Genomic DNA, 15730 nt, shown 5'->3' with positions numbered 1-15730 from the left:
ACATGGTTTCAAAGAGTAGTCTGGCTGATCAAACTGAGTTATCCAGAAGCAATCATTTGCTAGTTTTGCTGATCAAACATGTTTGTTCTTGCATGTAAAAATGATGTCAACATCGAGTGTGAATGAGAGCAACTAAAGTTCAACATTGTATTTGAACATACAATATAGATGTCAATGAAGGGCATTAGTGAAGATATCAGAATCTGCACAAAACAAGAACAAGTTGTACTACTGCTGCAAAGATGCACCTAATGGATGTGAATTCTTCAAATGGTGTGACCCAATAAATGGACTACCACCACCACCACCAATATTGGCCACATCTGGAGACCATCCACATGAGGTTGTAGGTGAAAGAACTCTAGAAGATAGACAGAGTGGGGAAGAGATACGTGGTGTGAAGGAAAGATTGAAGAAATTGGAGAACTCTGTTGGAATACTGAAGCTTGTTGTAACAACTTTGGTTGTGTTGATCTTTGTGCTATTTGTTAACAAATAGAGTTAGAAAAGCAAGTTTGTGATGTCTTTGTATCGTTGTTTGTTGTTTAAACTGACAAAATTAAGTTGTAAGGTTTGTCCTTTTAATTTGAATGTGACCAAAATGTTGTACTACTGAAATGGTTTTAATTCTTTTAGATTGCGTATATGAACATTTATTTTCAAATGGACAGCATTTCGGCATATATATGACTATAGTACAAACCTGTATGGAGTACCTAATTCCACATGAATATTCTAACTAAGTGTTCAAATGGACAACATTTACTCATGTGTAAGACAATATTACAGACCTATATTATACTACCATCATCAACCACATTAATTACCATCAACACAATACAAATTACTTGTTCAAATTCAAACCCATCATGCCGTCAACATCCACACAAATAATAGAGTCATAATTCAAACCATTGGTTCCATAAACATCCACACAAATATTACTTGTCATAATTCAAACTCATCAAATACATTCACTGTTTCAAGTCCTAAACACCCTCTCAACACCCTCTGAATTTCTAACCAGCTACATCTCTGCACCCATCTCCTTAGCTGCCCATCTTTCTAGCTGCTGCCCTTTGTTCATTCTTACGTGCATGCTTCTTGGTCAATTTGGCCACAGTCCTTTCCTGTATACTCTCTTGTGGCATAGCTTTAGATGCTTGTGACCTGGTAATTCTTTGAAAGTTGCAGGTACTATCTTGGCTTTCATTCACCTTCTTTCTCTACATATGCAAGACATACAACATAAGAAAGAGAGAGTTAGTAATGCATTTCCATGAAACAATTAAGAAATTACTGAATTAGGCATATAGGTTATATACCTTCATACCACCTCCCTGACTGGTAGAAGTTCCAGTGCCCTTGACTAGGGCTAACTGGCATTTCCTCTTGTTATGACTTGATTGCTTGTAGTTACTACATATCATAGGTTTTGATCTCGGATTGATCACCTCATCACCATCCTTCTTCTTACTTGAATGAGGTCTTCCTGGTCTCCTCTTAAGAATTGGAGGTTCTACTAGCTTGGTAGGATCAGTTGGTTTCAATTCAGATAGATCAGAAAGTGGCTGGATCATCCCACTATATACATCCATATATGTCTTCACACTGTAGAATGCATCACAATATTGTTCTATTTTTCCATTCAAGAAAGTGATAGCTACTGCTGCATGTTTACATGGCAGTCCAGTAGAATTCCATATTCTACAGGTACAAGTGTGAGCTATCAAATTAACCACGAACCGACCTTGAAACATATCTTGCACCTCAAAGGTATGTGGACTAGATTGATGAACAATGCATTCTCTTGCCGTTTGTTGTACCACATCCAACTTTCTTTTCACATTTATCGTGACTATACCATGAATGTCATAACCACAGTCTTTCTCATACATTCTATACAATCTCTTCATCATCTTCACTCTTAGCTGGTCAACTAAGGTAAGAATAGACATGTGCCTTAAGTCTGCTATCCATTAGTTGAAAGATTCAGACAAGTTATTAGTGACATGGTCACTCTTTGCTCTATCATCAAATGCATGTCTTACCCACATGCTTAAGGGATTCTTAATCAACCACTAATAGGCTTCATTGTTAAGCTCTCTAATAAAATTCATCTCTCTCTCAAACTGGATGGTAGTATAGGTTCTTGATGCTGACAAAAAATACTGCTTCAAAACTAGATCAGGAAAAAGTTTTTTAAAAATTTGATATAGATTTCTGCTGCAACATCTCTATTGAGCATATGGGAAGATCATACCAATTGCATCAAATAGTCCCTACACAACATAATCAAATTGTTAGTATTACCAAAAAATAAATGCTTGTTAACAAATAAACAACATATGCAAATAATAGAGTACCTTCTGTTTGTCTGACATGAAAGTCAGAGATTGATCATGACTGACATCTCTAAGTCCCTCATGTAAACATTCAAGGAAAAAGAGCCAACTGTCTTGACATTCTACTTCTACTATTCCAAATGCAATGGGGAACAAGGCATTATTCTCATCAACAGATATGGCTGACAGTAACACACCACCATACTTTCCCTTGAGATGACATCCATCAATACCAATGAATGGTCTGCATCCCTTCTTGAAACCTTCAGTGCATGCATGAAATGATACAAACAACCTTTTAAACATTGGAGGTTGTGACATGTCTTGCCTATCATTATATCGTAGCCTGACTATACTACCAAGCATGTTCTTCAAGACCAAATCAGCATACTCAGGTAACAGTGTATATGACTGTACAAAGCTACCTTGATTAATTTCTACAGCAATGTTGCGTGCCCTGTACATCTTCATATAAGAGACTTGAATTCCTGTTGAACCCAAAACTGCCTTCATTATCTTCACATTTATGTTTGGATCAGTCTTAACCTGATTTGTAAATTTTTCTGCTATCCATTTTAATGTAACACTTTTGTGTTCTGTTCTCCTGATGCATGTATGTGTTAGAATATAAGACTTTATCATAAAAGTCTTGTTAGCAGTGTTGGTCATTGAAACATGGGAAGCATACACTCTCTAAGTACATCCAATTGTTTTACATACAGCACTAACTTTGTAGCTTTCATTTTTCACAAACAACCTCTTAAATCCCTTTTGAATCATAAAGTCCTGTAGGACAGACCTAAAGTGATACACATCTTTAAAAATTTGTCCTTTTTCCAAAGTTACTCTCCTAGAGTCATTAGAAACAGCATCTTCAAATTCACTGGGAAATATATCATCAAAACTCTTCTCACTATTTCTATCACTCTTGTTTTCAAAATCAGCTGCATCACCTTCACTGTTATCTATTTCAGTTTCATCATCACTTGGCTTATCATCATCACCACTTTGGTTTCTCCAATCTTCATCACTACTGGCTAACTGCTCTCAAATCATTAGGACTTGATCTCAATCTACTACTACTTGCCCGTTGCACATCAGAAGTCTTCTTCAAGCCCTTAGTGGTGGTTAAACCTGTACTTGTAGCTTTTCCACTGAAGACTATAGAATTAGAATTAACACTAGCTTTACCTCTACTAGATGCAGTAGTATTACCATTAGCACTTCCAGTAGATCCACTATCACTGCTATTAGCACTAGTGGATACCCGACAAACAGCACCACCCCTTCTAGCACTCTGCTTTTTCCTTCTTGGTACAGCTCTAGTCTGACTCCTCTCAAGCTGTGTACCATCAACTGTGGAATCAAATACAGCCGTGTCCTCAACTAAATTTTCTCTATAAACAATCCCATTAGGGAAGTTGTTGACTGTATACTTGTCCATTTGACCAGGGCTAGTTTCAAGATCATATACATGCAAATTGATACCATCCCTCCCAGTCAACTCAAACAACTCATACATAGCGCAGTCATCTATCACCACTTTGACCACTCCATCAGGTATTTCACATCTGACTTTGAAGGTTACATTATGGCCTACAGGTACATGGTTAATGACTGAATTGTAAATGTCAAAAACAATGTCCAAGTACCCATACATGTCTGGGTCAATATATTTTCTGAACACTTTATTCTCCCAATGAAATACAATAGCACACCTTACATTCATGATTTGAGAACAGCTGAAAAAGGTCATAATGATACAGGAAATTAATATACATAAGCTCTTATTCCTTATCATAAGCTTAGACATAATCAAACTCATGAGATAATTAGAGATGGAAAACAACTATAAGGTTTCAATTACCATGGGCTGTGAAAATAAAACTATCCTTTTAATAAAGACTGTCACTCGGTGCAATGGTACAAGTTCTTTCATAGGACAATTGTTCTTTGTTAATGTTAAATACAAGGAGAGCATAATAAGAAAATGACTTGCAATTCACTTGGGTTGGTTTTTTTTTTCCTTATGAAGTGCTCCTGCTGTTCTAACTTTAATGATCTTTTTCTCAGGCTTTCTCAGATGTATGGAATAAATCATGTTCTACAGCAAAATCTATTTTCTTGGTACCTTAAGGTTGGATTTATCTAATTAATGCAAGTAGGTTTACCATCTACAGTTCTACACCTTCATTTCATGTTTCCCATGAGTGGGAAAATTATATCACAGAGTGACTGCTTATATAGAGCAAGCAGAACCAAAATAGAACAGAGATGGGAAGTGATGTGCAAAATCTTTGGGAAAGTAACAATCAAAATGGAACATACAACACGGTTTGGGGATGGATTTATACTATAATTATGTATAAATCAAAACGAATTACAAGATCAAATCTATTGTCAAGAATTAATCTAAACTAAATCTAATTAGACAAACCGTAACAACAAATTTAGATTTTGATTACATTATACAGAGCATGACAAATTAGTAATGGATTGAAGGAGGAAAAGTTACTTTAAAGGGCCAAATGTCCTCGAAGATTGCCGGAGAGAAGATGGATCTGCCGGAGAGAGCAGTGCATGGTTTGGGGATTTATACAGCTTCGATTTTCTCTCTACAATAGCATCAGCAGTAGCAACCGCAAGCTACCGACGGTGATTTCACGCAGCAATAGCAGCTTCGACGATGAATGGACGCAGCAACAACAGCTCCGACGATGATCAGCTCCGACGATGAATTGCCCTCTTCGTAGTTCTAGAGAAGAAGAAGAAAGGGATAAGTTTAGAAGATGGGAGACGGGTTAGAGGGCTTACCCTTATGTCTCATAAGGGTAAAATGGTCTATGGAAGAATTTTAAGGGTAAAATAGGGTTTTAAAAAAGCTTAACTACAACTAACGTTTTAGAGTTGATGGTAGGGGCTTAATTGTAAGTTGTCCAAAATCCAGGTGGGTGCACGTAACAAGTTTTACTATTTGGGGTGGTTTGATATTGTTACAAACATCTGAGGGGTGCATGTAATTTTCTCAAATAGGTTTTATAAAACCATTTCCAAAACGACATTCGATCCAAATTTCGATCCAACCATTCATAGACAACCTCAATCTTGGTGTTCCTCAATCAGGTAGTAGTGACCATGTTAAGTAATTCCTTCACTCACAAAATGTTCGCATATTCCCAGAACACCGGCTTTGACTCACTTGATTGAGTCTCAGTCATTGATGAACCAAAGAATGCACGAACATTTTGCAGTGACAGGGTCCCCTCAGGTATAGGGTCTCGGTGACTCATGTCTATCCTATCCTACATCTGGCAGTAACACATGAGGGAATCGACAAAGTAGATTCTTCGTCAACACACATATCGAACATGTAAGTACTCACATTCGTACCCTGACATCACATGTCTAGGCATACCCAATGCGAGGACCATATGATAAGGATGCCCATCCCAAACCCTAGTTATGACTACCATTTTAAGTAATACTTACGGGCACATAATGCTCAAAATGTTTATATCGCATGTGATAATATTAAACCAAAATGTATAAAGGTTCAATACAAAGTAAATCGGATTGAACCGAACCGAGTTTGATGGACACATAAATCAAACAAACCCAATAATAGAATATCTATGGACTGGGAGTATCGACCAAAAAGCGGTTCATTTTTGAATATATGGCTCCAATACAAATGCAATAGGTGCTGATACGGCCCAAACCATATTCTACCGACATTGGTATCGGTGGTGACCGATAATTGTAACCCTGATTAGGGTGCTAATTCTCAGCCCAAACCACCTAGCTATCCAAACCAAGACTGATCAAAACTAATAAATGGGATGACATCAGCTTGATTAATAAAATGGTGTGATCTCTCTAACTTAGCCCTGTACCTCAATAAATTGCTGATGTACACAATTTCAACCAAAATGAATTCTGATTCACTGGTTAATATTGAGAGATATCGACTGATATCCCTTCCTTTTTAAGTTATCCACATGTGGTAATAGATCTCCACATGTGATCATAAGAATCTTACCTTATGAAACACAATCCCTTGTATAAGGTAAGACAATATTTGATTGAAACACAATATTTGATTGTAATCCTATTATAATCCATTCCTAGTTTAGAAGAGCTAGGATCTCATCCCTAGTATTGTGTATATATACTCTCCATTCATAACGAATTTTGTTTTCCATTCAATGTACATTTTATCATAATTAGGCCCATTAACCATTTATTTATTTTTTTTTTTATAACAAAAAGAACACTAACCGGTGCTGTGCCTAAACGTATACCTACGCCTAGACACAGCCCAATATGAAAAGACTGGCGTTGCCCATTTTTATATGGTCAAACGTATTTATGCTTGTAAAGTAGGTGAGACAACCTACTTCAACTTGCTTGTAACCTCCATTGCATGCATGTTAAGAAATACTAGCAACCTCTTTCAATCTTTCTCTACGTCTGTGACTTGAACTGCTCACTCAATTCTACTTCTTTACTAGAAACCAAAGTAAAATTGAGAACAAATTTCGGTTGAATAGGCCATATCGGATAAATTTACCCCTAATTCTCTAAAAGTGGATTTTTTGACCATTTACCTCTTGTCCGTACTGTGTCACTGATACACTATCGGCACAATATCAAGATCGATCACTTGCAAAACTGGTACATATCCCCTGATACAGGTGGTACGATACCGATACCTCAAACTATGATCCAGATGGTCCACAATTAATGTTATTTGTATGCCCAGTACCTGATTTTGTGACCTCATTTATTCCTCTTCTCTTCTGTTTTACTAGTTATGCCTTGGTGTCTTGTTCGCCTATTCGGTTAATCGGATCTTTTTTTGCTCTCTTTTTGCTTCCTTTCCTATTAGCACTACAAATGGAATCCTTCTTATGAATTTCACACTACCACCATACACTTATGGTTCAGAAAATGTGAATTTTTTTTTTTTTTTAAACCCTTCGTAGAAGTGGTTCATAAATTTCATACCACGGTTTTGATCCGTATTGTTAGTGGAGATGTCAATTTCCAGCCCCAATTGGTCAGATCGATCAAAATCGGTTAGTTCAGCCCGAAACGAATTGAAACGCTTGTCATTTTAGTTTCAAGGGTAAATTACACGTCACCTCCTGATTTTCAAAAGAAACTCAGATCACCCCTGGTTTTTGAAAAAACTCAAATCCGCCTTTGGTTTAGACCCCAATATGACAAATTAGTCTCTAACGTTAATTTTATGTTGTTAAGTGATGGTCAACCCGTTAAATAAATTTAAGTCCCTAAACTACCCTTGACCAATGTTGAAGACGAAAGAAGGGTAGTATTGTAAATTTAATTCTAATATTTTAGTATAAGGGTAAAATAGTCTTTTCACACTAATAACTAACAACAGACCAACACTAATAACTAACAACAGACCAACACACTGTAGAGGGAGTGATTTGAGTTTTTTCAAAAACTAGGGGGTGATGTGTAATTTACCCTAGTTTCAATTTGGGGTTTTTATGAAATAAGTAGGAACTGAAACTGAACCAGACCAACCAAAACTGAAAACCGAATCAAATACACAAAACAGTTGAAAAACAAAATAGTCAGTATTTTCATATTTTATAATGTATATATGAGAAAGAAAAAAAAAAACAGCCTATTGGTAGGAGTTTGGTTTCGTTGCACGTACCAATAGGTGAATGTACATGTCAGATCTTGCAGTAGCAAGAGTCTCGTGCACTGGGTTGCCTTATATATAAGAGAAAAACAAAACTGAACATGCGGGTCAGAACGCCAAATAGACAGATCTTTTAAGCAAGACCCAAAGATTTTCTTTCAACTACACTGAGTGTCACCTATTGCTTGAGCAGAACTAAAGATTAATTAAATCTGACTGAATTACATAGCTACCATACCTGAAATTGTTCATTAAACTCAGCAGCAGTTTTCCTACACAGAGTCTCTCTCTAGAGGACACTGCTTTTGACACAAGGGGAATGGTAAGATGGGCACCTCACACCTTGGATCCTCTACTGCCGAGCTGCCCAGCAGGACCCTACTGCCAAGACCTTATCTTGATTCTAAAAGGTGCTTTTACTAAATGGCCGGCTAGGTGGCTGTAGTGTCATTCTTTGATTTTATTCAAATTGGAACCTTCAATTAACTTATACTGTTTATAATCTTGTAAAAATTTATTGTATACAAGTCAGAATTTCTGTTGATCTTTGTAATCTTCTAAAAAATGACTCTGACCATTATATTTATTACTGGATGGTAATTTTCATCTTTTCAATAAATTTTGATATTACTTATCAAAATATATATATATATATATATATATATATCTAAAGACCTTAGGAAGAAAAAAAAATTCTCTAGAAGATAAATTCAAGAGGAAATCTACACCTTATGGGCCGACATAAGATGCCTTGATGGACACATTGACCATTTGATGGATTGTGTACTTTATGGATTAGATACTATATTAACCACATGACTAGCTCGCTTTGTAATGCATTTTTTCCATTGAATTATTAAGAGTAGAACCATGGGTACCAAATGTGCATTCTTAATCATTGACCAAAATAATAAGGACAGAATTTTCCTTAAGCCGCGGTGAAATGGAATCCCTTGACCAACTCTTTTGGATGAACATGCGGGAGAGAGTATCACACAACAGGTGAAGGTATTATCGACTTTGTCTAATAGGGGATGTTTTAGGATCCTTAGATAGTGGTTGAAACTTTCCCACGCGGTGAAAGAAATCTTTCTCAAAATAATAAATACAAAAATTCAAAAACACTTCTTGATGTTCTATATCTCCATGTGAGAAAGTTAGGCTAGGTTAAAACTTGTTATTTATGAGATTGAAGGATGATGATGTGGAAAATCTCCTATGAATTGTATGATATAAGGAGCTTACAAGCTTCTTTTTCCTTATCTACAAACTTACAAAAAATACCTAATAAATCAAAGTAGAAATGTCAAAATTTGTACCTCCTACCACCAATCAAATATGGATGCAATAGAAGATAGGTGGGCTGGAAATCATTGTAGCACAAACGATCCTTGAATTCACAAGTAGCGAAAAACGGAAAACTTCTTCTATTCAGAGTGTAATTGGAAACAATGAAGAATTCATAGCCCTTATATTGAGAGGCTTGCTTAGAGAAGAAGAAAACAAAAGTTCGAAATTCAATTCAAATTCAAAATTAAAATTTTAAAACTTTGGTGGACAATTTCACCTGCGAAACATACAAAAATGGTAAAAAAACACATACAACAGCACCAAAGGCGCTGACCCTAAAGAGCTCGACGAGATATTCGTTTGATATATGATTCGTGTCCGGGTAGACTTCTGCTGATCCAACCGGCTCAAGAACTCATTCGAAATCTCCTCTACATCACATATCCAAAAAGCTTATACTAAAGCAAACACAGCTAAATCAAATTACAAAAACAATACTCAGAAACCAAACCTTGCCCAAGACTTGTTCAAAGAATCAATCCAAGACCTTGTTCAAAATAGGTGGACCTATACCATTATGTACTGGATCTGAACCTGTTGATATCTCAGAGAGGTGGCCAGCGTCAAGCCATCGTGCTCTCAATCTGAATCTGATGGAGATTCTTTTAGATACCCATGAATCCTGATCACGAGATTCATGATCAGTAAAATACATCTTCAAATTAAAGACAAAAGTTTGAAAATTTTGTAACCAAAAAACAAATAAATAGATAAAAAAAAAAATGTGAAGTTTAAATAGAAAATAAGAAAATAAGACACGTGATAGCTTTATTTATTCAAAGTAGCAAATATTTTTTGTCATTACATCAGGGGATTTGGGTCTGTTTGAATAGGGCCAGTCCTTCCATTATGAATTGGGCTTGGATCTAATGATGGAACCAAAGGGTTGACACGGTCCTATGACCCAAATTAATTCATTAATTATTAATTGGACTCGGCCCAGCTGGAACATCATGTTGGATACGAACACCTCCTTGTTGGTCTTGATCACCTAGGGCTTCATTGTCCGTATGAATAGGGCCAGTCCTTCCATTGCTGATTGTTGGGCTTGGAGCCGACGGTGGAACCAAGCGGTTGACAAATTCTTTATGAATTGGGTTGACATGGCCTTCTAACGCAAATTCATTATTAATTGGACTTGGACCAGCTGGAACTTCATGTTGGACATGAACACCTCCTTGTGAGGATTGAGCTGAGGGGTTTTTGCTCCTTAAACCCATGTGTTCTGGTCTTGCTTCAACAACAAGAGCATGGCTTGAATGCAGTAACACAACGATAAAAAACAATAGCATCACTGGTAAAAGGTTATTTGAGGCTTCCATTGCTTCAAGAAGAATTGCAAGACAAGATCTGATCGATGACTCCCCTATGCTTAGGCGATGGTTGGTTTATATAAGAATTTTAAGAATCAATAGATAATACTCACTTTAGGAAAATTCCCACAAATTAATAAGGGATTCTAGCTATCCAATTGGAAGGACAAATCTTCGGATCAATAAAGATATCGTTTTGATTATAGTAATTTAATGAGGATTCGGACGATCATATATTGATCAATCATAAAGAGATTCAACAACAAAGAAAGATCGATTCTTTGGGATCCTTCTCAAGAGGATCTCCACTGATGATAAGGCAATGACACACAATCGAGGCTGGGTTCTAGACTGTCAAGATAACTTTCCTACAATAGAAGATTGCTCCACACAAGAATATTGCAGTAAAGCTACAACAAATGGAATAAATTATTTTGAGAAACTCTCAAGAGAGCCACCACTTATTACTGTAAATAACTAAGGGGAATCGTCCTTAAATAGGATTGTATACCAAGGGATTGAATATTGAGAAATATCCTTTTATAGTAGAGATTCTTTGGATCCTTATATTAATGTCACACCCCAAACCCGGGTAATAGGTATGGGGTTGGCCCTCACAGACCGTCATGTGATACACAGTTGATGTCTTGTCTGTCACGTATATACTATAACAGAACTAAAATAATTAAATAAGATGTTGGTGGCATTTAACAAAAATACAATTTACAGGAACGATATTAAAATTATTACATTCTATTTTCCTATGTACACAAAGGTACATGTTCATTTTTTTTTTTTTTCTTTTCACCACACATCAAAGCAATACTTCAACAATTATTTAAAATTTTTAAATAATAGAGAAATCCAATACATTTTCGTCATTTGGGTGCAAAAGACCCTTAAAGTTACAAGTGGTCAGTCTAAAGATCCCATCTAGGGGTGCAACTGTGCAAGTTTAGTCCATCGAGCCTAAGCTAGAACAGATATTCGAAAATCCGCATTCGAACCGCATTCGTATTCGTTTAGAAGAATCCGATTCTATCCGAAACTAATCAGGTTCGAATATAATAATCCCCCTATCTGATCGACTATTATCCGATTCGTTTAGCAATCTAACGGTAATAAAATATCTAAAATATAACTCTATGTTCATCTATCCTTTTAAGTTACCTTATTGGATTTTGTTATCTTATTTTTACAATTTTATAAGTTAGGATAATGTGATTCTTTTTCTATATCTTGTATTGGTTTATATATATAGATTTATGCTATTTGATACATGGAATCACATATCCATGTGAGAAAATCAAAGACTAAGAAGAGTAGAAGAAAGGGTAGTTGTTGAACTCTCAAGTCTCAACCCTAACCCTCATCATAAAAAGGGTAAAGGTGTCAATAGATAGTTGAAAATTCGTATTTGATCTACGTTCATATCAATTTAGGAGAATCCGTATTCAAAAAATCACTATCTGGAAACTATCCGAATCCATCCGAAAACCAATAGGATATTATCCGAATCCATACGAATATAACCGGATACAAATATGATAATGCCACTCTCTGACCGAATTCGATCCGTTTACAACTCTAGCCTGAGCCTGCCTAAGCTCGCCCTGAGCTGAGCTCAACAAGACCTAGAGGCTTTTCAGTGGGCAAATTGGGCCAGGGCTGAGATTTCTAAGCCTACCGAGATGGGTTTGGGCTAAGACCTCGGTCTGAGCCAAGCCCAACCCAGCCCAACCAGGGTGAATCTTGATTGGTCTGGGCAGGGGTAAGTCTGACTGGATTGGGCTTGGGCTGATATGTCCCAACCCAACCTTGGCCTAGGCTAGGTCTGGACTGAATTGAGGTGATCTAGTGTTGGATTTGGTCAAGAGGTGGGCGTAAGACGGCTCACGCCTTAAAGTGGAGATTTTGTGACACAAGAGGGTAACCCTATCTAGGCAAATGGGTTCTGTTTTGAACCAGGTGACTAAATATCTTGCATGGTTACTTTCTGAGGCAGAGGAGCAACAATGAGATACTCTTGGTTGGGGACAATGTTTATAGCAACTATAAACAGTGATAGAGCTTATAGAAGGGGAATTCTTTTGTCTTCTGATCAATAATGCTCTCACTATTCAGTACACTAATATGTATACACACTGAGAAGCAGTAATCAATATCTAATCTTAAGTATTTTTGCCACCCACTTGAACAATTCTAAATGGTGCTTGCAATAAATCTATTTTCTTTTATCTTATGAAAAGGGAATTCAGGTTGGCCAAGAGGGAAAATGTTTTTGTTTCTTTAATCTCAGGCATGTAGTGTGTAAATGAGGTAAAGGTTGTACTGCTCGATCTATGATGAAAGTAATGGCTTAGGATAAGCAATTCTGGGAGCCATTCCAGCACTATTGGCTCATCTGCAATGTGACAGCTTTTGTTAGTGCCTAAAATTTGTGGACATGTTGTCCTTGAAATGTACTACTTAAATGACAATTTTTGGTTTAGCTTGACTTGTACATGGATCAGAATAACAGTTCAAAATTGACTGATATGTCATGAATCTTCAAATTTGTGTTTTTTTGAGAGGGAGGGGGGGGGTGTTTCGAAGATACCTGTACATAATGGGTTTTGATGGTAGAAAATTAGTTATTAGATCTAAAGAATAGAAAATTAGACTTTAAAAAGCAAAACCAAGTGATGGACTCATTCTCAATTTATGATACAAGCATCAACCAAAATCCACTGAAGCAACTTACAGTAAATTCAAAGCTCCCCACTGAATTCAACCATGTGTTTAGCTCTCCACCGATAAAAAGCTCAGATGAGGAAGATTAGGTTAAACTTGACAGCCAAACCCTCCAATGGTTGTAATTGCATAAAATACAGAGTTCGGGGATGTGGGTTCACTAGATAAAGCAACTTTCACAGAAGAACATGGAAGATGACAGCAATAGGGAAGATCGATTATTGACTTGGTGAAGGGATTAAATAGGAAATGCCCTAGCCAGGTTAGAAAACAGCACCCATCCATTCTATTTGGAATTTCATCCAAATAGAACATTTCCTGTGAAGGGTCAAAGAACTTTCTCCTCCCCACCCCCAAAAAAAAAGAGAGAGACAGAGAGAGAGGGAGAATAAAGCACACTCATGGCAACCTAACAGCCTATGACTCATGTCGCTGAATTTTAGTTTACTCTATGAGGATAGTTCTGGTGCAGATGATTTATAGTTTCACCTCACATCCCTTAGAATTTGTACTATGCATCTTTAAAAAAAAACCCTACTCTGTACAATCTAATGCAATCACTTCTTTCCTTAACAGTTCCTTTTTCGAACGATCCACCTGTATTGAGTCTCACCAAATCTCATAAGCAGCAAGACAAGGAGATGGGGATGAAGAATATGGCATTTGCATAATAGGGGACCAAAAACAAAAGAGAGGAGCATTTGGCAAGAGAATGGGCATCAGGAGAAAATAAGGGACCAAAAGCCAAAAAACAAAGGAATGCTGGAACCAAAAGAGAGGATGAAAGGAAAGAAAACAGATCAACTCAAAACAGGGGAAGAAAGGAAAGAAGAAGAGATGGAAATCATATCTTGCGATAAGATATAACTACTTGGAACCCAACTACTTGCATCATCAGTATTTTGGTACATAAAAGTCATCCATTCTGCATCCCCTGGATGGCATATACCAATACAAACATCTTGAGTGCGATCTTCATCATGAGTTAAATCATTATTTCCAATTGCGAAAACTACAGAGTCAGGGGATGTTGGTGCACAAGATAAAGCAAATTTCTTCACTGAAGAAGATGGTATACAACAGTGATGGGGAAGCTTGATTCTTGACTTGGTGAAGGGATTCAATAGGAACATGCTAGTGTGTCGTACACAAAATAGCACCCATCCATCCTTGCTGCACTGGATAAATGTATTCCTTAGCCCTGGGATTTCATCAGTACTTGCCCTGTGGAGGGTCAAAGAACTTGATTATGTCACCTAAGCTGTGAACTATCGATGGGGAGAACAAAAGCCAGGGAGATTGGTTTTCCACAGGAGTGAAAAGAATTTCTTACAAACACAAGACAACCGGACATTATCTTCGACACAGAGACGGCACACAATAAGCTCCAGCAGTTGTACAGAGCGCTGCCAGCAGTTTACCACCCTGGGCGCACGCCTCCCTGGAGACGCGCTAAATTCCCACCAGTTCAATGGTAATCAGAATCTTTATTCTTACAATGTCTCTGCACAGGGGGTTTTTTTTTCTGTATCCATCTTCCCAATTCTTATGTATATTGTAGAAGCATTTTTTTCCCTCCTTATTTCGTAGGCCAAACGATGAGGTGGGGACCTTTATCTGCTCCATTTCTTACGCAGGTCAATTTCCCCAAGTTCCTCTAATAGAGGGGGCAGAGTGTCCGGGGAAAGGTAGGGTGGTCATTTCCGCCCCCAACTATTACAGGAACTTGAGGAAATAGACCTGCCCATTCGTGGGTTTCACATTTGCCACCAAACCCTGACTCAATAATTCTTAATGTGAACAGGTGGGTTGGGGAATTACATCTTTTAGCCAATACGTCACACCCAGAAGCTATTCCTGAACCAACCCTTGAACCCATTCCTCCTACCATCAGGGATTTACTTACTATTACATCACAAGGCTCATTGACTATTATTTGTGATGGTAGCTTTTTGGCAAATCCAGGCAAAGCAGGCTGGGCAACCATTATCTTTCATAACAATAAATTTTTGTGTGTCTGTTCGAATTTTGGTTTTGGGCGATCATCACAAGAGGCAGAAGCAAAATGACCATTGCTCGGACTATGACAAATAGGATCATGGCCAGATGCTCCTCTCAACATCTGGACAGACTGTCTTGATTTGATCCATTGGTTAACTCAACCTACCAAACAATGGCCTAGGGAAATTTGTACTGTTTTGAGGGACATTAAAATATTTTGGGTTCCTTTCCTAATTTCAGTTTTTGTAAACAAGCTAGAAGTTTCATCCAAACTGTTAATGATGTGGCGATTAAGGCCAGACGTACCA

General features: G+C 37.3%; 1 protein-coding gene across 1 annotated transcript in view; it reads right to left on the bottom strand.

Annotated features, from left to right (window-relative positions):
- The window catches only part of LOC122639910 (F-box/kelch-repeat protein At1g57790-like), a 36034-nt gene that overhangs the window by 7282 nt on the left and 13022 nt on the right, over positions 1–15730 (bottom strand). The window contains exon 2 of the mRNA XM_043832955.1: positions 9719–9721. Coding sequence (XP_043688890.1) covers positions 9719–9721 — 3 coding nt within the window. The remainder of the gene's footprint in view (positions 1–9718; positions 9722–15730) is intronic.

Source organism: Telopea speciosissima, chromosome 9, assembly GCF_018873765.1.
Source record: "Telopea speciosissima isolate NSW1024214 ecotype Mountain lineage chromosome 9, Tspe_v1, whole genome shotgun sequence".
NCBI lineage: Eukaryota > Viridiplantae > Streptophyta > Magnoliopsida > Proteales > Proteaceae > Telopea > Telopea speciosissima.
The sequence above is the reverse complement of the archived record's forward strand: the minus strand, read 5'-3'. Positions and strand labels throughout refer to the sequence as shown.